General features: G+C 41.3%; 3 protein-coding genes across 4 annotated transcripts in view; 2 read left to right on the top strand and 1 right to left on the bottom strand.

The window, feature by feature from the left end:
* Window positions 1–490: 490 nt before the first annotated feature.
* Window positions 491–6,335, bottom strand: LOC147995770 (uncharacterized). Its single transcript, XM_087655265.1, has 3 exons — window positions 6,020–6,335; window positions 5,786–5,919; window positions 491–1,094 (listed from the first exon to the last, which is right to left on the bottom strand). The coding sequence occupies exons 1-3, from the start codon at window positions 6,078–6,080 to the stop codon at window positions 972–974; spliced, it is 318 nt and encodes a 105-aa protein (XP_087511391.1). The 5' UTR covers window positions 6,081–6,335; the 3' UTR covers window positions 491–971.
* On the top strand, window positions 6,079–26,338 carry Rbm12 (RNA binding motif protein 12). Of its 2 annotated transcripts, none has more exon segments than NM_001037657.2 (3): window positions 6,079–6,220; window positions 14,838–14,887; window positions 19,799–26,338. In NM_001037657.2, a coding segment is annotated over 1 exon segment (3,099 nt). In that variant the 5' UTR covers window positions 6,079–6,220; window positions 14,838–14,887; window positions 19,799–19,820; the 3' UTR covers window positions 22,920–26,338.
* The window catches only part of Cpne1 (copine 1), a 42,388-nt gene continuing 21,175 nt past the window's right edge, over window positions 6,079–27,291 (top strand). The window contains 2 exon segments of the mRNA NM_001256465.3: window positions 6,079–6,220; window positions 14,806–14,887. The gene's annotated coding sequence lies outside the window, so the exon portion shown is untranslated.

Below are 27,291 nucleotides of genomic sequence, written 5' to 3'. Positions count from 1 at the left end.
ATCGTCTGAGGGAGAACTGCACCCCAGAACTGTGGAGACTTCCTCCCACCTGCCTTTTGTAGACAACTCAGTTCACTTCCATATCTTTTCATCCAACAATTGAAAGGATTTCCAAGACGCACATTTTTTTCTGGGTACTGGGATGCACCAGTTAATAGGACCAGGAAGGGCACACTGTCCTCAGTGAGCTTTCATACTAGAGGAGAGACAGAAACTCAGAAATAGACACTCCCATATGTGGGACAGTGCTGTGAAAAATGGGAGTGTTCCAAGGAAATAGTGCTTCACAGGGGACTGTGATGATGGGTGCTCTTGAGGAGCTGTTCAGGGCACGCGTGAAGGAACTGTGGAGAGCCACTGCTAGCTGAGCTAGAGAGAAAGGAGCAGAAAGAGCCTGAGATAGAAAACCCAGAAAAGTCAGGCGGCTGCATGGCACACGCCTTTAATCCCAGCACAGTGTACTCATATACATAAATAAATTGTTAAAAAATAAAAACAAAAGAAACAACTTTTTATTTTAATATACTCTTCATATTTTAAAAAGCTGTTGGCAGATCTCTTTGATTTCATTTTTCAATTGCCTTTTTTCCTGCTTTTTCTTACACTATGCACGTGTGTCTGTGCCTGTGAATGCAGGTGCTCCCAGGACCCAGAGGCATTGGCTCCTCTGGAGCTGGCAGTGCCTTGTGAGTTGGTCAATGTGGGTGGGTACTAGAAATCAAACTTATGTTGTCTGGAAGGGCAGCAAGTGCTTTTAGGTGTTCATCCATTTTTAAAAATGTATGTTACAGGGGTTGGGGATTTAGCTCAGCGGTAGAGCGCTTGCCTAGCAAGCACAAGGCCCTGGGTTTGGTCCCCAGCTCCAAAAAAAAGAAAAGAAAAAAAAATGTATGTTACAGAGTCATTTCATGTGTGTTAGTATTCTGTCTGTATGTATCTATATATGTGCACCTTGTGTGCACCATGTGCTCTCAGACGTCAGAAGAGAGCTTTGGATTCCCTGCAGTTGGAGTTGGATGGTTGAGAGCCTCCATGATAGTGCTGGAAAGGCAACAAGTCCTCTTACTATGGAACCATCTTGCTGTGGTCGGTCCCTAAAAATACAAACAAATTAAAGTTTTTAAGGTTAGGCACTCTGAGTTCAGTGCCCAGTCCTGTAAAGAAGCAAAAAAAAAAAAAAAAAAAAAAAAGTCTTTTTATGTTGAATGCGTTCAAATGGAACATGGAGGAGTGAGTATACTCTTATCTCAGCACTCAGGAGGCAGAGGCTAGCAATCTGAGTTCCGTGCCAACCTAGTCAACAGAAGTTCCATTTCCGGGATTAAAGGTGTGTACCACCGTGTCTGCTCCCGGTTTACTTCCTTTTGAGTGTAGTTGCTTCAGAGATTATTTGCATAGAATTCACCTCATGATTTCATGCTTGCAGCCTTCCACCTAGCGTTAGCTAGGGAGGAGGAAATACTCGGCCCCTGCAGCTTTCTGACCAGCCAATAAAGCCAAACTGGCAAGCTCCTTCAGTGAACTTCACTGAGAGACCTTGTATTAAAAAATAAGGTGGAAAAGGACCAAGGAAGACACCTGACATTGACTTCCGGCCTCCAAACACATGAACACAACAGATACACACACACACTTGCTCATATCCTTGCACACACAGCTACATACACAAGAGATGTGGTGGGGTAACTTAGTTATAAAGACCAGCTGAGGGCTGGAGAGATGGCTCAGCGGTTAAGAGCACTGACTGCTCTTCCAGAGGTCCTGAGTTCAATTCCCAGCAACCACATGGTGACTCACAACCATCTGTAATGAGATCTGATGCCCTCTTCTGGCGTATCTGAAGACAGCTACTTATATAATATAATAAATGAATAAATCTTTAAAAAAAAAAAGACCAGCTGATACATGCCGATGCATGCCTGAAATGCTAGGCTGAATCCTTATTACTTTATTGTTTATAGTTATATATGCACACACATAAAGATACAGGTATGTATATGTAAAGGGTAGGTTTCATGTTTGCTTTTTGAGACAGGCTGTCAGTATATAATACTGGCTTCCCTGTAACTTGTTATGTAGACCAGGCCTCTGCCTCCTTAATGCATAGGTCTGTAGTTTTGCTTTTATTACTATTATTATTATTGTTATTATTATTTGTGACATCAACTTGACTATATCTGGAATAGAGTTCGGAAATGGTAGGTACACCTGTGACCTAGATCTTGAGGCCAGAAGACACAAGTTCTGATCTAGATCTTGACGCTGGAAGACACACACACTTTTAATCCAGATCTTGAGGCATACCTTTAATCTGGGCCACTACCTCATTTCTGTTTGATCTGTATAAGCATACAAGTTCTTAAACAAATGAAAGGAAGGCTACATTGGATCATGGCAAAAGGCAATCTCGGCCAATGAATCAATTTCCAGACTTGAGCCAGTTTGCAGTCCCAGAACCCCTTGAATGAACCCTTTGAATGAAGTGGTGGCCAGGCTCCCCTGAGGAGCAACCTTGATAAGACAGCTGGCAGTTTTACTTGTTAGCCTTTCTCCAGTTCCTCCCCAGAGGGACCTACGGCCTTTTACAAGGGCAACTGTACACTGGGGGAAAGGAAACAGTTAGACTTTCCAGTATCTATTGGTTACTGGTTCTGAACTGACACTGATCCCAAGAGATCCCAAGCATCATTTTTGCCCATCAGTTAAAGTGAGAACTTATGAGGACCAGATGATTAATGGAGTTTTGACTGATGTCTAACTCTTGGTAGGTCCAGTAGGTCCCAGAACACATCCTGTGGGTCATATCCCCAGTTCCAGAATGTATAAATGGGATAGATATACTTAGAAGTTGGCAGAATTCTTACATTGGTCCCCTGACCTGTGGAGTGAGGGCTATTATGGTTGGAAAGGCTAAATGGGAGTTTTTAGAGTTGCTTCTGCCAAAGAAAATAGTGAATCAAAAAACAGTATCGTATTCCTGGAGGAAATGTAGAAATTACTGCCACCATCAAGGACTTGAAAGATGAAGGGGTGGTGGTTCCCACCACATCTCCCTCTAACTCTCCTATTTGGCCAGTGCAGAAGACAGGTGGATCATGGAGAATGACGGTTGACTATCGAACACTAAACCAGGTAGTAACTCCCATTGCAGCTGCTGTACCAGATGTAGTTCCGTGACTTGAGCAAACTAACACATCTCCCTGTACCTGGTATGCAGCTATTGACCTAGCGAATGCCTTCTTCTCAGTACCTGTCCATAAGGACCACCAGAAGCAATTTGCTTTCAGTTGGCAAGGCCAGCAGTATACATTTACAGTTTTACCTCAAGGATGTATTAACTCTCATGTCCTGTGTCATAAACTTAGTAAGAAGGGATCTTGATCATCTGTCTCTTCATAAAATAGTCATTGGTGCTCTATATTGATGACATTATGCTGCTGGGACCATGTGAGCAGGAGGTTGCTGCCACTTTGTACTCATTTGTAACATGTATGTGTATCAGAGGATGGAAAATAAATCCAACCAAAAGTCAAGGATCATCTACCTCATTGAAATTCTTAGGAGTCCAGTGGTGTGGGGCATGCAGAGGTAATGTTTCTAAGGTGAAGGATAACTTATTGCACCTGGTCTTTGTCACCACCAAGAAAGAAGCACAAAGTTTAGTAGATCTATTTGGATTCTGGAGACAGCACAGTCCTCACTTGGGTGTGTTACTGAGCCTCATATACTAAATGACTCAGAAAGCTACTAGCTTTGTCTAGGGCCTGGAACAGGAGAAGGCTCTTCAACAGGTTCAGGCTGCTATGCAGGCTGCTCTACCACTTGGACCATGTGGTGATTTGTGTATGCTTGGCCCAGGGAATGGCACTATTTGGAGGTGTGGCCTTGTTGTAGTAGGTGTGACCCTGTTGGAAGAAGTGTGTCACTGTGGGGGTTGGGGGGAGCTCAAAGCTCCGCCCATGTGCAAATGTCAGTCTTCTGGTTCCCATCAGAACAAGATGTAGAACACTCAGCTCTTTCTACAGCACCGTGTCTGCCTAGATGCTGCCATGCTTCCTTTCATTATGTTAATGGATTGACTTCTGAAAATGTAAGTTAGCCACAATTAAATGCTGTCCTCATAAGAGTTGCCTTGGTCATGGTGTCTGTTCACAGCTGGAAAACCCTAATTAATGCAGAAGTCAGTATTTTGCACGGAGTGTTGCTGTGATAGGCTCGATCATGCTTTTGTTGGGAGGAATTCGATTTGGGAAGCATGGTTTGGTTTACGTGGTGCTTACTGGGACATCCTAGTAGTAACATGGATGACATTGGTGCTGAGGGTGGTAGGCCTGGCCCAAGAGGTTTCAGTGGAGAAGAATTTCAATATGTGGCCTAGAGACTGTTCTTGTGATATTTTAGTGAAGAATATGGTGCTTTTTGCCCTTGTCTGAAGAATCTGCCTGAGGCTAAGGTAAAAGAGATTTATATTAATTACATTTACAAAAAAGTCCAACAGAGGCTTTGTTCTCTGGGTAAGACTCATGTAGAGGCTTTTGAACAAGCATAGCAAGCTTAGAAAGGAAAAAATATAAAATGTATAGTTAGAGTTATAAAGGAGCACCAGGTAGTGAAATGGGGCTGAATCCTGTGCTCAAGGAGATAAAGAGATTAAGGGAGTGGTGACTTTGCAGCAAGATCCCACCCAGCCTAAGCTTAATGTTTATTCGTTTGCCATTGAACAAAGAATATTAGGCATTATTATTATTATTTTATTATTATTATTATTGGGTTATTGATTTCACTTGGACTTTTTTTTTAAGACTTATTTATTTTATTTATATGTTAGTACACTGTAGTTCTCTTCAGACACTTCAGAAGAGAGCATCCCATTACAGACGGTTGTGAGCCACCATGTGGTTTCTGGGAATTGAACTCAGGATCTCTGGGAGAGCAGTCAGTGCTCTTAACCGCTGAGCCATCTCTCTAGCCCTCACTTGGACTTTTAATCTGGAATGGAAGACATAGGCTTTTGATCCCGATCTTAGGGAATAGTGGCTATGATAAGCTTAGACCCAGGAAAGGAGATCTTTTTCTCTCTGTCTCCCCCCCCCCCCCCCCAACCTCCCCAATCACCCCCTTCCTCCTGCACAGGCGGCATAGTCTGGTGCAGCCTAGGACTTCAGGTATAATCAGATACCAGGGATTATATGGGCGGCCAGGAGAGATTAAAAGACATTTTCCGGGCTGGAGAGATGGCTCAGCGGTTAAGAGCACCCGACTACTCTTCCAGAGGTCCTGAGTTCAGTTCCCAGCAACCACATGGTGGCTCACAACCATCTGTAAAGAGATCCGATGCCGGGGGTTGGGGATTTAGCTCAGTGGTAGAGCGCTTGCCTAGCAAGCACAAGGCCCTGGGTTCGGTCCCCAGCTCCGAAAAAAAGAAAAAAAAAAGAGATTCGATGCCCTCTTCTGGTGTATCTGAAGACAGCTACAGTGTACTTATATATAAAAAATGAATAAATCTTTAAAAAAAGACATTTTCCTTCTTTTTATATTTGTTCTTTATATTTATATCTATTTTCATTTTAATTTTATTAATGTCTCTGTGTAAGAGTTTGTGCACATGAGTGAAGATGTCTTCAGAGGCCAGAGGAGGGCGTCAGATTTGAGGCCCGAGTTACTTGAGGTTGTGAGCAGCTCAAGACTTCGTGAAGAGCAGTATGAGCTTTTATCCTTTGAGCCTTTTCTCCACCCCAAGGCAAAATATTTTCAATAGCCAAAAAAAAACAAAACAAAACAGGACCTTTTGCTTGGTGGTGCGTTTAATCCTGAAGACAGTTCTGCAGTGTAGGCACACTTTCACGGGGGCTCTAAAAGCCAAAGGAACCTGTACAAAAGCTCTGCAGCGAACCTTGGACAATAGCTTCAGGCCGGACTCTGCAAACAGCAATTAAAAAGCCGGGTTTAGCCAAATACCTGCAACTTCCAAAGTTTCCCCCTCCCCACTCCGAAACCTCAGCGCGCCTGCGTCTCCCACCAGGTGACGTCGGTAGCGGCGCTCCGCCCACTCTGGGAACGCGGAGCGGGCGGGCGGCCATTTTGTGAAGCGGCAGCGGAGGTGTTGGCTGCAGTGGGCTCCGGGAAAGCCGTTCGGGCTGGGGCTGTCGGCCGCAGGGCTGAGGCACTCGCGCGGGGGGTAACTCGGGTCTGGGTTCTGGTGCCGCGCAAGCTCTCCCCGGTAAGACTCCCGCAGCCCCGGAACGGGCGGGGCTGTGCGGGGCTCGAGCCGCCTCCTTGGTGCCTCGGGGCGGGGCCTTCCCAGGCCTCGGAGCCCGCGGCCGCGAGCGCCCTACACAAAGGGTCGCGGCGGGGCCGCGGGGGTCCTGGGGCGCTGTTCACGCTCCGCGGTCTCCGAGGATGCGAGAGGTGGAGTCTGCGTGCCGAAGTGGGAGTGGGGCCTTAGCGGGGACATCCCGGTGGTCCTGAGAGGGGAAGCGGCCAGCACTTGGTGGCCTCGCGGCCTGCGAACTACGGGGTTGGGGGATTGCGGTGTAAACGCCTGCACGCAGAATGGGGAAGACATCGTTGGCTTTAAGCGGGAACGAGGTTTTAACTCACCTCTGCCCCAAAGTGAAGAGGTCCCAGTGGCCTATGACCTGCAAAAGGGGACTACCTAGAGACACACCTAGGGGAAGGAAGGTCTCTTGGGAGGCCGGGAACTGGTCGCCTGAAGGTGCAAGGAGTTGTAGCGAAGTGTTTCCTAGGTCCACCGCTGAGGAGGAAAGGTTTCCTAAGGAGTCTAGGTAATTGGAGCCGCCCTGTAGGTAGGAGAGGGATGAAGTCTTGGAGAATTATAGATAGGATGGCTGGTCCTTGTTTCCCAAATAAGGAAGGGCCATTGTCTGCAGCACCTTTACCGCACCTTTGGGAGTTACAGGGAGGAAGGAGGGTAGGTGCCTTAGATAGTTTACTGTCTTGAGGTTGGCGCTACATTGCAGCCGCGTAAAATAGAAGAGAAGGCATTTAAGGATCTACAGGTTAGTATTGCAGTATGGACTAATGTAGCGGGTTGGGGTGCCCGTGAACCAAGTATGTGTGTGTGTTTTATAGTGAAAGTTATAAGGAGTCTCATGTGATCTATTTAGGGTTAATCCAAGTGCTAAAGATTCATTCATTCTGGTAGATAAAGTAGAGAATTACAGGCTGTGTTGCAGAAGTATTCTGGGTCCTAAAGCCTTCTTGGCTCCTAAATTCAGAGATGACCTAATGTGTGCAGTTGGCAGAAACCATTTTATTGGGTGCTTTTAAGATTTAAGTTGATGCGAATCAATTCTATAACCTGGTGGGGAAAAGCTAGGATGGCAGCTGAGCTTTTTGGATAGTTTAAGGTGCAGTTTTTGGAGAACTTCAGTCTTAGAAACAAAAATTGTCTGGGATCTTGTTAACCACTGTGTACTGTTAAAGTGTTAAAGAGTGTTTGCAGTTGGAAAAAAAATCCTACAAAAATATTAAAAAATAGGTAAATAAGACTGATATACCTGTTTTTGAAACTTGCTGCTTTTAATGAGATGGAGACTTTTGGATTAGTAGAAAGTGGTTGTATAGAATGTTCACATAACTTCGAATATAATTTTTGAAGGAAATGAAATGTTTGTGTTTAGGTGAGTTCACAAGGCTGTGCGTAGTGTGTATTGGGTAGTTTATCAAAACGTGTTACATTTTTATATCACCTTATGCTTGATTAAATGTCGGTCACTGTGGATTGTAATGTATAATTTTATGTTCAGATCTGTGAACATCAAACCGATGTGGTGGTTACTGCTCTAGGCTACTAGCAATAGACTTTAGGCTTCTTTTACTTTTTGTGACATGTTGAATGTTTTGATTGACTGAATATTGAAAGTTTGGGACTCCTTGGTACAGTTTTTAGGTGTAAAACTTCATTATACTTCTGTTTTATACTGTGGGCCAGATGTTAGACATTATTGCCAGTCATGACAGCCCCACCTAAGTTTGCATAGAGATGCTGCACAGCTTGATTCTTGGAGGTTTGGTTGTTTGTTCCTCATTGACCATAGGATCTTGTAGCTTAGGCTGACATCGAACTCTTAAACTGATGGAGTCACTGGTAACAGTTGGCTTTTGATATTTAGTTTGAATAAGTGATTGTTTTTCTGAAAATGTTGTTAGTAATTAGTTGCACATTGTATACTAATTTCTAAGTCTCCCCCTAAAATGCATGGTCCACTGGGAAATCTAAAACCTAGCCTACAGTTTTTTTAAGTGTGTGGGTATTTTTCCTGTATTCATGCCTGGTGTCATCAGAGCCAGAAGAGGGTGTCAGATCCCTGCAACTGGAGTTAAAGAAGGTTGTGAGCTGCCATGTGGGTGCTGGGAGTCGACATGGATCCTCTGAATAGCACTGATCTCAACCACTGAGCAGATTCTCCAGCCCTCTATTCTACATATTCTTAATGAATACTCAAAAAAATGAATGCTCACTAAAAATTCTGTTTTAGGCTAAAAAGAAAAACAATTTCACTTGTAGTTCTAGCAGCTTCACTACCAACTACCTGTGTGCCTTTGGTTTGCAGAGTTTTAAGTTTAAAGCCAGCTTTAAGATTGAAAACTAGTGAAAGTAGATGTGGTTAGTTAGGCTAGAAGTAATATTTTTATTTTGAAGTATAAATGAATAAAAAGGGTATTTTTGTTGGTATCAATGATAACAATATTAAAATTCTTTGGCAGGAGGAACATCTTATTTACAAATGTCTTGATTTGCTGCCTGAGTACTAAATGAGAAGTTAACGTGATATCAGTGTCAGAAAAATGTATTCATAAGGATAGTCCCAGGATTGGAAGTGTGTTTTACTTTGTGATGGGGACAAATTCAAGGGGATGAAGCTGTGGTTTCATGATTTCTTGGTGATGGGATTACACTGCTGATAACATTGTGCCCATTGTAATAGAGGCTTTGTTGCTGGTCTCTGAGGTGAACATTTCAGGGGTTGTTGGGATTTTTGTTTCTGCTTACCCTGATTCCTGTCAAGTAAAGGTTGATGACTCTGCAAAATGAGAGTTTACTTTCTCAGTGTTTACTGCCAGGTAAAGAGTGGAAATGCTGGGGTTTTAGCTCATGCCTTCTCTTTGTGACTAAAAGGTTTGTTGATGGACATTTTACTTGGAAGTTTCAAATAATTGGAATGGCTAGTAAAATAAGTATCTTGTTAATATGCAAATACTTAATGTTTGTATCTGATTTCTGCTGTGCTGAAGCAATATCTTTTTTAGGAAATGAAGTGGAAAATATGCTAAATGAGCAAGCTTGTTTTAGGTCTTCTGAATTAAATCTGTGGATTAGTGGCCAATTTTCTCCTTGCTTATATTTTATATGTAGATTAAAATATGTTTATAAGACTCTGTTGTAGTCCAGACCAACCTCAAACTCTTACTCTTTGTCCCTCTGCCTCTTTAAGTGCTAGCATTACACATGCAGTGTCTAGCCACAGTACCTATTTTTTATTTTTATTTTTATTTTACATTTATTTATTTATTATGTATACATCATACAGCTTTCTGTCTGCATGTATGCACCTGCAGGCCAGAAGAGGGCACCAGACCTGATTATAGATGGTTGTGAGCCACCATGTGGTTGCTGGGAATTGAACTCAGAACCTCTGGAAGAGCAGACAGTGCTCTTAACCACTGAGCCATCTCTCCAGCTCCTATTTTTATTTTTTATTTTCTTTTGAGACAGGGTCTTATTGCCTGCTCCTGGCTATCCTGGAACAAGGCTGGCTTCAAACCCCAGAGATCTGCCTGCCCCTGCCTCCATGCTTTGGACTTAAAGACAAACAGCCACATTTGGGTCAATACTTTGTGTTTTCATTTTTTGAGATAGCGTTTCTCTGGGTAGCCCTCGATGTCCTGGTATTCTGTAAATCAAGATAGCCTTAAATTCATAGGTCTGCCTTCCTCTGCCTCCTTGAGTGCTGGGATTAAAGGTGTGTAGGCTTCCCCTATCTACTTTTTTTTTTTTTTTTAAGATTTATTTATTATATATAAGTACACAGTAGTTGTCTTCAGACACACCAGAAGAGGGCATCAGATCTTATTACAGGTGGTTGTGAGCCACCATGTGGTTGTTGGGATTTGAACTCAGGACATCTAGAAGAGCACTTGGTGCTCTTAACCACTGAGCCATTTCTCCAGCTTTTTTTTTTTTTTTTATTCTTTTTATTTATGTGAGTACACTGCAGCTGTCTTCAGACACACACCAGAAAAGTGTATTGGATCCCCTTCTAGATGGTCGTGAGCTACCATGTGGTTGCTGGAAGAGCAGTCAGTGCTCTTAACTGCTGAGCCAACTCTCCAGTACCGCATTTTTTTTTTTTTAAATAGAATTGTTTTAGTCATGTCCTTCCAAAGTTTGCCAGAAATTCAGGTGAGCAGGGTTTTTTTTTTTTTTATTTTAAAGATATTTATTTATTTATTTATTTTATGTATGTAGGTAAGGACACTATCACTGTCTTCAGACACACCAGAAGAGGGCATCAGATCTCATTACAGATGGTTGTGAGCCACCATGTGGTTGCTGGGAATTGAACTCAGGACCTCTGGAAGAGCAGTCAGTGCTCTTAACCGCTGAGCCATCTCTCCAGCCCCAGCAGGATAGATTTTTAAATTTGGGATCTTGCGTTCAATTAGATTTTAGCTCACATTTTAACACGTAAGAATAAGCAGACTCTAGGAAAAAAGCACTGCTTCTGTTAGTTTGTGCTTTGGGGGCTAGAGAAATGTCTCAGCAATTAAGAACACTGGATGTCTTCCAAACCACCAGGGTTCAATCCCAGAACTTAAATGGCAGCCCACAGCCATCTGTAACGCCAGTTCCAGATGATGTGATACCCTCTTTCTGGCCTCTACCAGTATTGTGTGCATGTGATGCACAGATATACAGCATCTAGGCAGAACATCCAAACATGATAATAATACATAATTTTTTGAGCTAATAAAAATTACTGGTCTTTACAAAGTGAGATTTGAAACAAAAATGCTGTAGATTTCAGTCTCCATCTGTCTTATTTTGAAGGAAGAGCTGTGGTTAAAAATAACGCTGGTCTGTAGCCTTGATGCGCACACCTTTCCTTGGTGTGGGTGCTGATGGTGTTTCTTGTCTGCAGATTGAGTCTGTACTGTAAGTTGAACACGAAAATTAAACTACACGGTGGCCGAGATCAGCTGGGCTTTCAACATTTCTTAATGTAATAAGAATTTTCCTTACTGTTCTTGTTTGGAACCTTGAGTATAATTAAATTTGTCTTTTTTAGTGTCTGAAAGGGAAAAAAGAGTGAGGAAACTCAGTTCTCTAATATGTGGGAGACATGCTCAGGCTCATACCTTGTGTTTTGTTTCTACTTGGTTTTTCTGCTCTCATTATATTACATCCTAGCTAGACTTGAATTCACTATGTAGTCCATTCTGACTTTGAACCCAGTATCTTCCTGCCTCTTGCCTCCTGAAGCAGTGAGGTTAGGGGAATATAATATAGTACTACATCCTGCTATGCCAGACCTTTCAAATTAGAATCTCCAATAGGTGCCAGATGTTTAGCACAAAAAATTAACTAGAAACTTACCCTGGTTCTTAGCTCCTAGTGCAGTTAGAGATAAGTATTGCAATAATTATTTTTGTTACTTTATTTGAAGCAAACTTTCTGTTTTATATTTCCCTTTGTGACTAGTTATAGAAACTGCTAGATACAGGTTTTGTTTCTGTTTGTTTTGAAACAGAGTTTCTCTCTGTAGTTGTCCTGGAACTCATTATAGACCGGCTGGCCTCAGACTCAGACCCGACTGCCTCTGCCTGAGTGCTGGGATTGAAGGTGAGCGGACCACTCCTGGCAAAAAGAATCAAGAGTTTGGTTAGGCTGTGAGATGCTCTGTGGGAGTGAAGGTACTGCCATCAAGCTTGACCATCCTGTTTCAATCTCTAGGACCCACATGGGGAAGGAGAGGACTGAGTCTCCAAGTTGTCCTCTGCCTTCCACACACACATATGCTATGCTTCTGTGGCACACAAATATACTAACTAGATAAATGTAACTAAATGGAGAGTTCAAGAAACAGCTGGCTAGGTTGTTCAGAAGGTAAAGGCTCTTGCACATACCAGTCTGGATGACTTGAGCTTGGTCCCTGGATCCCACATAAAGGAAGAAAGAAATTGAACTCCACAAAGTTGTTCTCTTACCTCCACACTGTGCTGAATGGCACATGTGCATAGACATACACATCATATACATGTACACAGTGATAGTTGGTACAAATTTGTATTAGGATAGATTTGTATATAACATGGCAAGGGATTAATGTAGTGCTCTGGCCTTTTAAAAGCTTGGATTTTTGTTGCAAAACTCACTTTTGTGTAGTACTTTTAAGATTTTGGAATTTTTGCTTTGTTCATTAGACAAGTTTAGAATAAAACAGGATTTTTTAAAATTTGTTTTACCTTTTTTTTTTTAAAGATTTATTATTTATTATATATGAGTACACTGTAGCTAGCTGTCTTCAGATACACCAGAAGAGGGCATCGGATCTCTTTACAGATGGTTGTGAGCCACCCTGTGGTTGCTGGGAATTGAACTCATGACCTCTGGAAGAGCAGTCGGGTGCTCTTAACCGCTGAGCCATCTCTCCAGCCCCTTGTTTTACCTTTTAGTGATAAAAATTATTACTGTGGCTTACTTGATCTCAAAGAATAGTAACAAAGTGAGAATCATTCAGATAAGTAGTTCTGTTACTAATCTAAGTACCAGAGAGTGGCAGGTTTTTTTCTCATTTTCTGAATTTAGAAATGACTGTCTGAGGCAGTGGTTTAATGGGACATGAGGATCCCCAGACTCTATGTAAAGAAGAAGGAAGTGCACATCTGCAAGCTGTGTTCCTCTGGGGAGCTGGGTGATAGACACAGAAGCCTGAGACGTTCATGGCCCAGCTGACCTGATGTGTTGCAGCCAAAAAGACAAGGAAAGAAGCCTTTCTTAAGGTGGAGGACGGCAAGTGTTGAGACTGAAGAGTCCCCTCTGATTTCCAGAAGCTCACAGATTTTTTTTAAGTCACTATTTTTAAAAATGGTAGCACATGCCTGTAATGCCAGCATGGGCTACAATGTGAGCAAGACCTTCCCTCAAAACAGTTCATACCTTTCAGTGGATCATGCTGACACAAACCTGTACCCTATAGCACTTGAGGGATAGAGATAGGAGGGTCAATAAAGGCCAGCCTCAGCTACTTACTGAGTTTGAAGCTAGGTTGGGCTGCCTGAGACTTGTCTCTGAAACAAAAACAAATAAATTAGTGTATTTGAGCCAGGAGGATCACCTGCCTGATTTAAAAAGTAGAATAGGATGACAATATGACTCTACTTGGTGCCAGTCGTAATGGTCTGAGTTCTAACCCCAGGACCCACATGGTAGAGGGTGAGAACCGACTTTTCAGAATTGTCTTCAGACCTCCACATGCACATCTGCACATAGTATACTTAACATATATAAAGCGTATATACAATAAATTTAAAATATTGAGCTGAGCGTAGAGCTCAGTAGTAGAAGATTTGCTTAAAATGTGTTAGGTTTACATTCAGTCTGGGACTGCTGTATTACTCCCGCCCCCCAAAATGTTAAAAATTAAAAATGCATTTCAAAATGGTCTTTTAAGTATAATTCTGGGTCTAGAGAGAGGGCTCAGCAGGTAGAGCATTGGCTCCTCTTCCAGAGGGGCTGAGTTTGTTTCTCAGTACACACCTGGTAGCCTAACACTGTCTATAATAGCAGTCTGAGGAATCTGAAGCTCTCTCTTGGCCTCTGGGCGCCAGGTGTGGACATGGTATACAGAGATAAATACAGGCAGAAACCTCTACACATAGAGATTACGGTTAAAGGATAAATACGGCTAATTGTTTGGTATATATTTTGCTTGTTAATTGTTAAGAACTTAACTAGTTTGGAAAAAAATTACCCTGAAAGATAAGTACCCTGTTACCTGTGTGTGGTTTGGAAAGTATCGTTATATACTAAGACATTTGCTGGAAAAGTACTTTGTTTTTGAGGCAGGGATTTGTTGTTGGCCTAGGTTGGACTTAGAACTTAGTATGTAGCCCAGGCTAGTCCTAGACTTGGTAGTATTTCAGCTTGTGCTTCTGGAGTGCTGGGTTACACTTGTGCTTTAGATACTTTGTATTAAACAAGTTCGTTTGGGAGTTACATTCAGAGAAATTTCCCTTAATGTGTTGAACACCAGTGGGATTAGTGCTTAGAGTTTAAACTTGCATTTCAGTTGTGTTTTGTGATCTATCATATGGTGCAGAGGTAATCTGTTTGAAAGAGCATTGCAGTGTTGTCTGTGACGGTCCATGTTGATGGCATTTGTCCAGGAATTGTTATTGTGCTTCTTCAGAAGTTTGGTGAGAACTTGTTGATAGTCTTAAGAAATTTTCTGGATTGTGTAAATGTTAAGTGATAAAGCAATGACCATCTGAAACTGAGCTTTAGAACTGTTTTTAAATTTAGGTTTTGGCTATTTTATGGTATATTCTTGATAAAACTACTTGACGTTTTCTTGGTAGAATGGTTTTCAGACTTGAAAGCAACATCAAATTAATATGTTTGGAATTTTGGTGTCTCTTTCCTTAAAAAACAAAACAAACTATACATTCTTATGAAATACTCTGCTGGTTTCAGACTCTTCTTCGTAATGTACAGTTCAGTGTGGCCTCTGCCTGTTGTTTCCTGCATTGATTTTTGCCTCCATTTATTCTCTATTGCAGTCTAAAAGTTGGTTTTAATTGGTTGCCCACAGGATTGACTTGGCCTCTACTTCTTAAGAAAATACATCTCTTGTTTTACAAGGTAAGAGATTTTGAATAGGTTCATTTTTATACAAAATAAAATGCAAGACCTTAAGCAGTATGGAAATAGGTGTAGTAGTAAACTGTGTGCGCGTGTGTATGTGCGTGTGTTTGCTGAGGGATGAGAATGGGATGAATAGTTGTTTCCTGAGAGTCTGTTTCATTTATGTATACATTTATTGCTAGGTAGTAAGCCGGTGCGCCATCCTCCATAGCATTATGATGCATGATAGATTCCAGTGCTTGGCATGGTTACTTGTAGTCCTAAGAAATACAGGGGTAGATGTTAGGGAATAGTTTGTGCAGCACAAACTATTTTAGACCTTGGCCATTGAATTTAACCTTTTGTTGGAGGGACCAAGCTAGACTCAAGATAGGTTAAGATTTGCTTTCAACTAAGTACTTAGTAGCAGAATAACAGATAGTTCTTTATATTTTTCAGAACCTAATAACTGTTTCTTCTTAAGATGGGTTTAGGGAGTAGATCCTGTACTCTGCTTGATTTATTAATCCTCCAACCTTTCCTAGTTGGCAATCTTAGGCAGGTTATTAATCATTGGGATGTTTTCATTGGGTTCATTGTACCGACTTTGAGTAAATCTCTTAGCAATATGGTTTAGAAAGTTACATGGATGTAATTTAGGCTTGTGTTCTTGGGACCATTTTAAGTTCTTATCTTATTCTTAGTTATAAACTAAAGCATGTTTTCCTTAAGTGTTGAATACCTTGCTTACTTACCTATGATGTTACCCCCATAGAAAGTGATGAAACATTTTTTGAAGTTGACCATAGTGCAATCATGATTTGGACATAAACATATTTCAGATTCAGTGAGGAATGTGAGTTTGACTTGGTTATTTGGAAATGTGCTGATATACTTCCATATTGCAATGCTAAATAGAAAATAGAGGTCTATTGGTGATGATCTTTGTTGTGTGTTTTTTTTTAAATAGTTGTGTGTGTGTGTGTGTATATGTGTGTGTATTTGTATGAAAAGGCACTTGCAGTGACACACTCGTGGAGGTCATAGGGAAGGTTACAGAAGCCAGTTGTTTTGTTTCTCCCTGGTGGACTCCAGGGATCAAACTCAGGTTACTGGAGCCTTCTTACCAGCCCTCTTGTTGACTCTAAACAGACCATACCTAAAAAAGCTTCACTCACCCACCCCAGCTCCGTTTCTAGTGTTAGTCCATCATTCTTGGTTACATGTGTACATAATTGTAAGAGTATGAAATCAGTTGGTAGAGTATGCTTAACAAGCACAAAGCTCTGGTTCAATCTGCAGTATAACATAAATTGGATATGGGATAGCACATCCCAACTCTAGGAGGTAGGAAGGAAGAGTCTAGATATATAATTTGGCTGTGTTTGATTTATGAAATGTTTTCAGATGTACTAAACAGTGAGATGAGCTTCGTTGTTTTAGGCTGCCAAGAGTAGTGGTACACACATTTTAATTCCAGCACTCCAGAGGCAGAGGCAGAGGCAGAGGCAGGCAGGTAGATCTTTGTGAGTCCAGGGCTACATAGTAAGAACATATTTCAGAATAAACAAAAGATAAGGGGAATATGTGTTGAGAAACAAAGAAACAAGAAAACCAAAACAACTATCAACTAAACAATATATTCCTATTTTGTATGTAGTAATTATAATATTGTTGATACAATTAGATTTTATTACATTAAATTGGAGTTCATGCAGTATTTGACATTGAAGAATTTCTTCCATTTGTGTAAGTCTTAGAGCTTGAAAAATTATTAAACCCAGATCTCAAGTAATTAAAATTTCCCTGAGCACTCAGAACCAGCTTAATAGGTTTATATTTAAAACTTGATTGATCACATTGGTTTCAAATGATCATTTTTCCAATCCCCAAATTTTGGTTCCCATTCTTTTACAAAAGTTGTAGAAGCAATTAAAAGTGAGAGGGTGATGCTGCCAGGTACTACAATAGGAGCAACAAACAAACAAATAAATGGAAATCTTGAAATCAGATTCACACCTGGGAGATGTAATATCTGTGTTCGCGTATCTTTGTGTGAGTATATGCACATGAGTGTAGGTGCTTATGCAAACCAGAAGTGTTAGAGCTCCTGGAGCTTGAGTTAGAAAGCAGCTTTAAGCCTTCTGACATGGTGCTTGGAACTGAACTCAGATTCCCTGGAAGAGCAGTTTGAGCTTTTTTTTTTTTTGTTCTTTTTTTTGGAGCTTGGAACGAACCCAGGGCCTTGTGCTTCCTAGGTAAGTACTCTACCACTGAGCTAAATCCCCAGCCCCCAGTTTGAGCTCTTAACTGCTGAGCTATTTCTTCATTTCATGTGGTTGCCCACATGTATGTGTATGTGTATCTGGCAAGGCCAGAAGAAGGTGTTGGAGCCCCTGGAAGTGGAATAACCATGTAGTTGTAAGCCACTACATGGGTGTTGGAAACGTAACCTGAGTCCACTGTAGAAACAAGTGATCATAACCACCGAAACATTGCTCCATTCCCCCTTCTATTTTTGAAACAGTCCTGTGTATCTCAGGCTGGCCTTAAATTGGTTAGGTAGCCAAGTACGACTTTGAACTGATCGTCCTGTAACTAAATTTCCAATGATAGGATTACAAGTATATGCCTCCATGCCCGGTTTATGAGGTGCTGGGATTGAACTCAAAGCCTCATGGATGCCAAGCAAGCACCAACTGCATTTCCAGCCCATCTTGTTACTACTTTTTGTGTTTTGAGACAATATCTCACTGTATAGCTCTACTGGCCTGGAGTTCACTGTAGACCAGACTGTCTTCAGACTCAGACATCTGCTCGCCTCTGCCTCCTGGGTGCTAGGATCAAAGATGAGTGTCACCACAGATTTGTCTACTTCTGCCTCCCAAGTGCTGCTGCTGCTATTATCTTCATCATCATTATTTTTTTTAATATATATGAGTATTTTGCTATATATGTATGTGTGTACTGTATGTGCCTTGGTGCCCATAGAGGACAGGAAAGGACATTAGATCTCTTAGAAGTGTTTATGAGCTACTATGAGGGTGCTTGGCCTCAAACTGATGCACTCTTAACTGCTCAGTTGTTTTTTTCTAGCTGAACCTTATAATTACAATTATTACTATCATCATCATTATGATTATTTATATGGCGTGCGTGTATGTAGAATTCTCTTCAGTGTATGAGTCCTAGGGATGGAACTCTTCAGCATTTATTAGCAAGTTAAGCCATCTCACTGAGGCCCACTTCCTTTCCCCCTTTTATTTATTTTTTTGAGAAGATTTTGCTATATAAATAGAGATTCAACAGGAGTTAAGTTGGGTTGGAGGCCCTAATAGTGCATTATACATTAATCTGTATACTTTGTGGTCTTGTTCTTGAATTCAAGATCCTCCTGCCTCAACTTCTCAAATACTGGGGTAATTGATATTCGCTGCCATTCTGAGCATCTGTGGTATTGGGGATAGATTCTTGAGCCTTATGAGTGCTAGGCAAACATTCTGCCAACTGATCTATGTTCCCAACTCCTATTTTGTTCATTTGTTTCTTTGAGACTGAATCTTACTATGAAGCCCTCACTGACCTGGAGCTCTATAGAGCAGAATGGCTACAAACTCAGAGAAATTGGCCTCCTAATTTGGCTCTAGTTGTCTTTTTTTAAAGCAAGATTTAATAGAGTCATTGGACTAGAGTTTTGGTCTAATAGCCATGACGAATAGTGGTGTAATAGGTTCTACTTTAGGGTGATAAATACAGGTTAACTTAGATTTTTTGTAATTCTATTTAGTGTTTCTTTGGAATCTCAGTATGTGTTAACTTTGTTTATAGTAAATCTAGCCCTAGAGAAATGGAGTGTGTGTGTGTGTGTGTGTGTGTGTGTGTGTGTGTGTGTGTGTGTGTGTGTGTCTGCCTGCATGTTTGTATGTGGTCACATGTGAGTCTGTGTATACAGGCAAAGACTGGAAGAGGATGTCAGGTCGTCTATCATTCATTCTGTGCCTTATTATCTTGAGTACCTTTCAGTATACTTGGAACTAGGCTTCCGCTAGGTTTTCAGACATAGGTAGTCATGCTCGTGTGGATACTGGGAATAGAGCTCATGTTCTTGTGATTGTACTTACAGCAAGTTCTTACCAGAGAATCATCTGTGCAGCCTCATATAGTTCTTTCTTTCTTTTTTTTTTTTTTTTTTTTTTTTCCTTTTTTTCGGAGCTGGGGACCAAACCCAGGGCCTTGCGCTTGCTAGGCAAGTGCTCTACCACTGAGCTAAATTCCCAAGCCCCATATAGTTCTTTCTTTTAATAAAACTATAGAACATAGTGAAAAGTTGCACTATGAAATATGGGATCTGTTATCATTTGAGATTTCTTGTGCTAAGGATTGAATTGGGGACCAGTGTTTGAATGCTAGTCAAACACCACCAGTCTTCATTTGAGACGACCCTACTTTATCATTAGGTATTTGTAATCCAGGAACATTACAGTTTTCTGTTTCTTGTGGCTTTTGAGATTGAACCTTAAAAGGTATCACTCTGATAACTATGAAATTATAAATTTTATATGTGAAAGATGCTAAATCAGCTTTAAATACTAATTTTGATGCATCATTTGCATAATTCCCTGTAGATTTTTGCGCATTTATTTTGTCTTACTGGAGGCTTAGTGATCTAAATGATTTTTATTGTGACTTTACTGTCCTTAGTTTTTCCTGGATCTTTTGAATATTAGACTGGACCTCTTCTAACTGTTGCCAAAATGAAAGTCTTTGGAAGTTGAAATTGTTGAGATCTTTGAATTATCTAAATTAAAGACCTTGTGATAGCTTGAGGGAATGTTTGTGGGATAATGTGGTAGCCGGTCGTTCTTGCAACTAAAAACTTGGTATAATAATGAGGAGTCTGACATGGCCGTTGCCTTTTCTCATCTGCAGGTGTGTTTGGTTTCAGCGCAGCATGGCTGTGGTCATCCGTTTGCAAGGTCTCCCAATTGTGGCGGGGACCATGGACATTCGCCACTTCTTCTCTGGATTGACCATCCCCGATGGGGGCGTGCATATTGTAGGGGGTGAACTGGGTGAGGCTTTCATCGTTTTTGCCACTGATGAAGATGCAAGGCTTGGTATGATGCGCACAGGTGGTACAATTAAAGGGTCGAAAGTAACACTGTTGTTGAGTAGTAAAACAGAAATGCAGAATATGATTGAACTGAGTCGTAGGCGTTTTGAAACTGCCAACTTAGATATACCACCAGCAAATGCTAGTAGATCAGGACCGCCACCTAGCTCAGGGATGAGCAGCAGGGTAAACTTGCCAGCAACAGTACCCAGCTTTAATAATCCTTCGCCAAGTGTAGTAACTGCTACCACTTCTGTTCATGAGAGCAACAAAAGCATACAAACGTTTTCCACAGCCAGCGTAGGAACTGCTCCTCCAAGTATGGGGACTTCTTTTGGGAGTCCAACGTTCAGCTCAACCATTCCAAGTACAGCTTCTCCAATGAACACAGTCCCACCACCACCAATTCCTCCAATCCCATCGATGCCATCTTTGCCACCGCTGCCATCCATTCCCCCAATACCAGTTCCTCCTCCGGTACCAACGTTGCCTCCTGTGCCACCTGTTCCTCCCATTCCCCCAGTCCCTTCTGTGCCACCTATGACCACATTGCCTCCCATATCAGGCATGCCACCCTTGAATCCACCACCTGTGGCACCTCTACCTACTGGAATGAATGGCTCTGGAGCACCTATAAGTCTGAACAATAATCTGAACCCTGTGTTTCTGGGTCCATTAAATCCTGTTAACCCTATACAGATGAACTCTCAAAGCAGCGTGAAGTCTCTTCCCATCAACCCTGATGATCTATATGTGAGTGTTCATGGAATGCCCTTTTCTGCAATGGAAAATGATGTCAGAGAGTTTTTCCATGGGCTCCGAGTTGATGCAGTGCATTTGTTAAAAGATCATGTAGGGCGAAATAATGGGAATGGATTGGTTAAGTTTCTCTCCCCTCAAGATACATTTGAAGCTTTGAAACGGAACAGAATGCTGATGATTCAACGCTATGTGGAAGTCAGTCCTGCCACAGAGAGACAGTGGGTAGCTGCTGGAGGTCATATCACTTTTAAGCAAAGTATGGGGCCTTCTGGACAAGCCCACCCTCCTCCACAGACACTTCCAAGGTCAAAATCGCCCAGTGGGCAGAAAAGGTCAAGATCAAGATCACCTCATGAGGCTGGTTTTTGTGTTTACTTAAAAGGGCTACCCTTTGAAGCAGAAAACAAACATGTCATTGATTTTTTTAAGAAGTTGGATATTGTGGAAGATAGTATTTATATAGCTTATGGACCCAATGGGAAAGCAACTGGTGAAGGCTTTGTAGAGTTCAGGAATGATGCTGACTATAAGGCTGCTCTCTGTCGTCATAAACAGTACATGGGCAATCGCTTTATTCAAGTTCATCCAATAACTAAGAAAGGTATGCTAGAAAAGATAGATATGATTCGAAAACGACTTCAGAACTTCAGCTATGACCAGAGGGAAATGGTGTTAAATCCGGAGGGGGAAGTCAGTTCTGCCAAAGTCTGTGCCCATATAACAAACATTCCATTCAGCATTACCAAGATGGATGTTCTTCAGTTCCTAGAAGGAATCCCAGTGGATGAGAATGCTGTACATGTTCTTGTTGATAACAATGGGCAAGGTCTAGGGCAAGCATTGGTTCAGTTTAAAACTGAAGACGATGCACATAAATCTGAACACTTACACCGTAAAAAACTGAATGGGAGAGAAGCTTTTGTTCATATAGTTACCCTAGAAGATATGAGAGAGATTGAGAAAAACCCCCCAGCCCAAGGGAAAAAGGGCTTAAAGATACCTGTTCCAGGTAATCCTGCAGTACCAGTGATACCCAGTGCAGGGATGCCCGCTGCTGGGATACCCAGTGCTGGGATACCCAGTGCAGGGATACCCAGTGCTGGAATGCCTAGTGCTGGAATGCCTAGTGCAGGGTTGCCTGCTGCTGGGTTGCCTGCTGCTGGGTTGCCTGGCTCTGGAATGCCTGGCTCTGGAATGCCTGGCTCTGGAATACCGGGTCCCGGAATACCCGGTCCTGGAATACCCGGTCCCGGAATACCTGGTCCTGGAATGCCCGGTCCTGGAATACCGGGTCCCGGAATACCCGGTCCCGGAATACCTGGTGCCGGAATACCTGGTCCCCCAATGCCTGGTCCCGCAATGCCTGGTCCCTCAATGCCTGGTCCCGCAATGCCTGGTCCCGCAATGCCTGGTCCCGCAATGCCTGGACCAGCAATACCCGGTCCCGCACTGCCTGGACCAGCAATACCTGGTCCTGGCATCCCCAGTGCAGGAGGAGAAGAGCATGTCTTCTTGACTGTAGGATCAAAGGAGGCCAATAATGGGCCACCATTTAACTTCCCTGGTAATTTTGGTGGGCCCAATGCTTTTGGGCCACCACTCCCCCCTCCAGGATTAGGGGGCGCCTTTGGTGATGTTAGGCCTGTTATGCCTTCGGTTGGAAATAGTGGTTTGCCTGGCCTAGGACTGGAAGTTCCAGGTTTTGGAGGTGCACCAAATAATATAAGTGGGCCATCAGGATTTGGGGGGATTCCTCAGAACTTTGGAAATGGCCCAGGTAGTTTAAATGCTCCTCCTGGTTTTGGAAATGGACCCCCTGGTCTTGGAAGTGTTCCTGGTCATTTAAGTGGGCCTCCAGCCTTTGGGCCTGGGCCTGGGCCTGGGCCGATCCATATTGGGGGTCCCCCTGGCTTTGGAGCCAGCTCTGGAAAACCAGGACCTACAATAATTAAGGTGCAGAACATGCCTTTTACTGTATCTATTGATGAAATTTTAGATTTCTTTTATGGTTATCAAGTAATTCCAGGTTCAGTATGTTTAAAATACAATGAAAAAGGTATGCCTACAGGTGAAGCCATGGTGGCCTTTGAATCTCGGGATGAAGCCACAGCTGCTGTCATTGACTTAAATGATAGGCCTATAGGTTCTAGAAAGGTAAAACTCGTTCTAGGGTAGCCGTTCACATCAGTTCTTTATTGGGTATATCTTTCTTTTTATTTTTGCTGCGATTAATGCATCCAGATTGTTTTCCTAGTAGTCCAGTTAGAACCTGTGGGTTGTTTCAATTGCAGATAGATTGGTTTCTCTAACACAGAGCATTGGTTGGCTGTTTACAACTCACAGAATACACATTGCAATTTGTTACAGTAAAGCTGTCTGGAGAGAACACAAAAACAATTTTGGCGTACAGTAGAGACCGTTTGTAATACTCGATCATATAAAGCTTATCAAGGAATCTAGATTGGTTTTCTTTTATACCACATGGGATGAAGAAAATAGAGACGTGAGTAGAGCTCGAGGAGGGTGCTCGTGCCAGTGCTGACAAGTAGAAGTTGGCCACTTTTGCAATTTGATTTAAAGTTGGACATGTTTGCTTTGTTATAGGGTCAAAGCTTTGTCTGAAACCTTTATTTTCTTTTAAAATTGAATAAAGTCTCTGTATCTGGATTCATTGTATGTACCTTTATTGCTTCTCGAGGGCTCCTGCTGTACAGACGGTCCTGCTTCAGTGTTGCCGCTTGCGTGCCTAATTGACTCACTTGTAATAAGTACAACTGTTTTGTTAGCTTTAAATTAATTTCTAATATAAAAACTCCACACTTGTGGTTTGTGCTAAATAACCCTGAACTTTGATTTCTCATGTCACACTTAGGATTGTGTGAAATGACTTTTACCATAAATAAACTTCGGAGTCCTCTGCTGACCTTATTGGGTTTGATCACCAAGTTTTATTTAGTTTAGTAAGTTAAAATTTGTTCATATTGTTTGGATGACAATGAAAATCAGAAACCATTTAGTAATCAGTGTTTAGGTGTTTGATTTGAACTTTACTGTGATGGACTAATTTAGCAAATCGTTTTTGTCCCAATTTATGTGAATTTTGGAACAAAGGAATTCTAGGAAAGAACATTCTATCTTGGAATATAAAACTGAAATTGAAAGTGGTAGTTTTGTTAGCAGTATTGTAGAATGAAAAATCCCTCCGGTGGATCATAGGCTGACGTGTGGTTAATTCTGTTCATTTGGAGGCTTTTGGAGTAGTTGTTTGATCATGAGTCTGTTCACAAAAATTCTTTATGCCGAGTCTAAGTGCAGCTGCCAGAAGAGAGAATTGAGGTCACTCTGTGCATTTTCATAGTCTTTCCTTCTGGCAGTCAGGACACTCAGATGCGCAAATCTCTGGTTGGCTAAATGTCCTTTCTCTTAAAAGCATTTGGTTTATCACATCTTGTTCACTGACACTTAAGGCTCTTTTTTAAATTTAAAATGCTTGAAAGCTATTTCACATTTCACATTAACATACAGAATTGGAGGTTGATGAATAATAATGGGAAGTAAATAGTATCTTTCACATAATGTAGCTTTGGTTTGAAACACCAACATTGAGAAGTCTGCATTTAAGCATTTCTCACATACATTATATATATTTTATATATATATATATATGTATGTATATATACATGTTTCTATGCATGTATACACACATATACATATGCACACACAAATGTATGTATGTTTCTCTGTAGTGCCTTTTTTGTGTTCTAAGGGAGTGGTACACTGAAGTGAAGTTTCGTCGTGTAATTTTAGAGTTAAGAGTGGCAACAGTCTCTTGTGTGGAAAGTTTGGAAAGCCTGTTCACTACTCTAGTCTTAGAGGAGAGAGAGTATGGGGGTTTTGTTCAGGGATAGGATTGTGCAGACTTTGAGAAGTGGCTGCATTGTGAATCACTTGATAACTCACAAACATAATTTACCTGACAGATAGCTACTGCCTCAAAAAGCAATATGTTTTTATGTGAGGTTCAGTTTTAGTAATCATTTCTCGTTCCAAAGACAGAGTATACACACTTCAGAACTATTTTTGGGCATCTTATTTCAACTGCAGGTTATTTTCTCCATTGGAAACTATCTTTATTTTAGAAAAAAAAAATGATTGTTGGAAGGTAAAAATCTTTTATCCTTTCTCACAATTTATTTTGGTTGTATTTTCATACATGCTTATTAAATATTTCATACACTCAATTGCAACCATTGTTATTTCTACATCTTAGATAAATGCTTTAAAAAAAAAAAACCCTGGTTCTCACTGTTCATTAAATAAAGAAAAATAGTGTTGGTGTAGAAATCAGAGAGAATTGTGTTCTGCATTTCCTTTAATCACAGCAGAGCTTGTGGGATGTAATTAAATGCTCTGCCCTCTGGAATCTGAGCTTGTATGTTTGAGGCAGACCCAATTCCTAAGTATATATTGTTTTATGTTGTTTGGGCATTGAAGTTTCAGGTTTTTTGTTTTAGTAACCATGAAAATGTGTTCTATCAAACTATTCATATCTCTTAGACAAATTTTCTCTAGAACTAGACTTGGTATAGATTTGAATTTACATAATTTTTTCATTTGTATGGTATGGAGGTTTTGTAAAGCTTTGCTCAAAGTGTGTTTGTAAACACTGTCAAGGTATTCTCAACTTCATGTGCAAATTTTATTGTCTATTTTCGGTGACTTTGACATTTATGGAAAAGAATATTTTATTTAGGTTTAATTTGTTTCTCCTAAGTTTTTATTAGTGTTTATTTTTCTTTTGGTTTTATAGGATTAGAGAAACCTACAAATGTATTGTATAAATAAGCAAATTTGTAAATTTTTAAAACTCCAGTGCCAGATTTAGCTCATAAGCATAACTTGGAGGTGTTTCTGTGTCTATGCTAGTCTGGATGTACAATTACTAGTGGCTGTGTAGGTTTTGTTTTAATGCAACAGTGTTAAGTGAAATGTAGTTCCTGACTTGTTATTTTAAGTTGTCAAAGCATTGACAATTAAAGCTGCATTAGGAAATGTCAAACTTACAGAGAGTAATGCTCAGTGTAGCTAAGGTCAGTCTTGATCTGCTTGATGAGAATCGAGGAGTGCGTGCCTATATGGAAGTAAGCAAGCACACATGGTTCTAGGTGGAAATGCTCACCTGCACAAACATAAGGAAACAAAAGCGAACTCAAACTCCTTTTTGCTCAATTCTGTGATTGATGAAGTGTATAAAAATAAAATGCACTCAGTTTGAAAGCGCTGGAAAAATGAGTGAAGAACATGTACAATGACTCCTAGTTCGTGTTTTGGGGACGTTACTGGTGGTGATCACTGAGTACTTTTCCCACTCACACAATTGCCATGTGTAAGTTAATTTACCTCGGCGGTTTTATTGGCAGTTCTGTAGTCCAAAATTTTGAACTCAAGCACAGCCAAAGGGCTGTTGACAGTGACCACAGCTTTGCCAGCACATCCTACTTTGGCATTATTTAGCAATTTTTGTTTATAAAGAAGTCTTGGATACTGTTCAATAAACTTGTCACAAAATAAAGGCTGATGCTCTGCTGCTCTAACTGCACAGTACTTCTTTGAGCTGTATACCACATTCAAGTTCTTGTTTCTAACTCAAGAACATATTGTGTGCCTTTGGAAGTGTGGATTGGTGATCTTTGAGGTAACCATTGTTGCTTATTCTCGTCTTCTAATGCTGAAGTGTGGAAAGAAGAGGATGCCTGGGACGGCAGGGAGGAGACTTGATTCTAGGTCAAATCTGTGGTATCTTCGTTTTCAGAATTTCATTTTATTGTGTGTGCTTTGTTAGCTAATGGCTTCGTTATGTGGATTTGGAAAGAACTTGCGGACCAGATACTCCTCCTCACCAGGAGTCTCCAAGGGTCTCAAATACTGGTTGCAGTGGAGAAGGGGAAAGAAATGCTTGGAGTGGTTCTTAATTTCACTCTCTTCCACTTGTGTTTTTATTCCTATTGATGGGCTTGAGGTGGGGAGGAAAAGGTAGCTAAAACAACTGCTGCTTTGTGACATTGGTGTTTTCACATTTGTTCAACTTAATGAAATTAGTAAACGAAGTTGCCATAGACTTCTGGTTTTAAAGAACGGGTTAGAGTTGCTAGAATTAGTGGGCCGTTTCTTACAACCAAAGTTCTCGGGAAATGCTTGTAATTTCTATCTTTTTCATGTAAGAGTTTAGCTCATATTTGAATACCCTATTGCGTGTTAGAGAGTTTGAGCAGGCAGTCTGCCACTGAGCTGCATGTCCAGCTGTAGAAGAGCTCGGGCTAATTAATACATAATTCTACACAGCAACTAAGTGATTTTATTGATTGTATTGCCCAGGCTACTTAGAACTGAATTCGAGCATTCTTCCCACCTTGGTTTGTGGAATAACTGGACAACAGACACAAGCTGCGCTGTCTCGGTCTTTTTAAAACTGACCAATGTTGAGTGGGCATTTGTAGAATGATGAAGTGGCATCAGTACCCCCCCACACACACACACACAGACGGGT

The sequence above is a fragment of the Rattus norvegicus genome, chromosome 3 (genome assembly GCF_021556685.1).
Source record: "Rattus norvegicus strain SHRSP/BbbUtx chromosome 3, alternate assembly SHRSP_T2T, whole genome shotgun sequence".
NCBI lineage: Eukaryota > Metazoa > Chordata > Mammalia > Rodentia > Muridae > Rattus > Rattus norvegicus.
This window is presented reverse-complemented; position numbering and strand designations above follow the sequence as displayed.

Coding starts and splice junctions, on each gene's coding strand:
- LOC147995770 (XM_087655265.1), bottom strand. CDS start 6,080: ATGGCCGCCCGCCCGCTCCGCGTTCCCAGAGTGGGCGGAGCGCCGCTA. Junction 5,920..6,019: donor GCCGCTACCGACGTCACCTG/GTGGGAGACGCA, acceptor TGCTGTTTGCAG/AGTCCGGCCTGAAGCTATTG. Junction 1,095..5,785: donor AACGCACCACCAAGCAAAAG/GTCCTGTTTTGT, acceptor TTGTATTTTTAG/GGACCGACCACAGCAAGATG.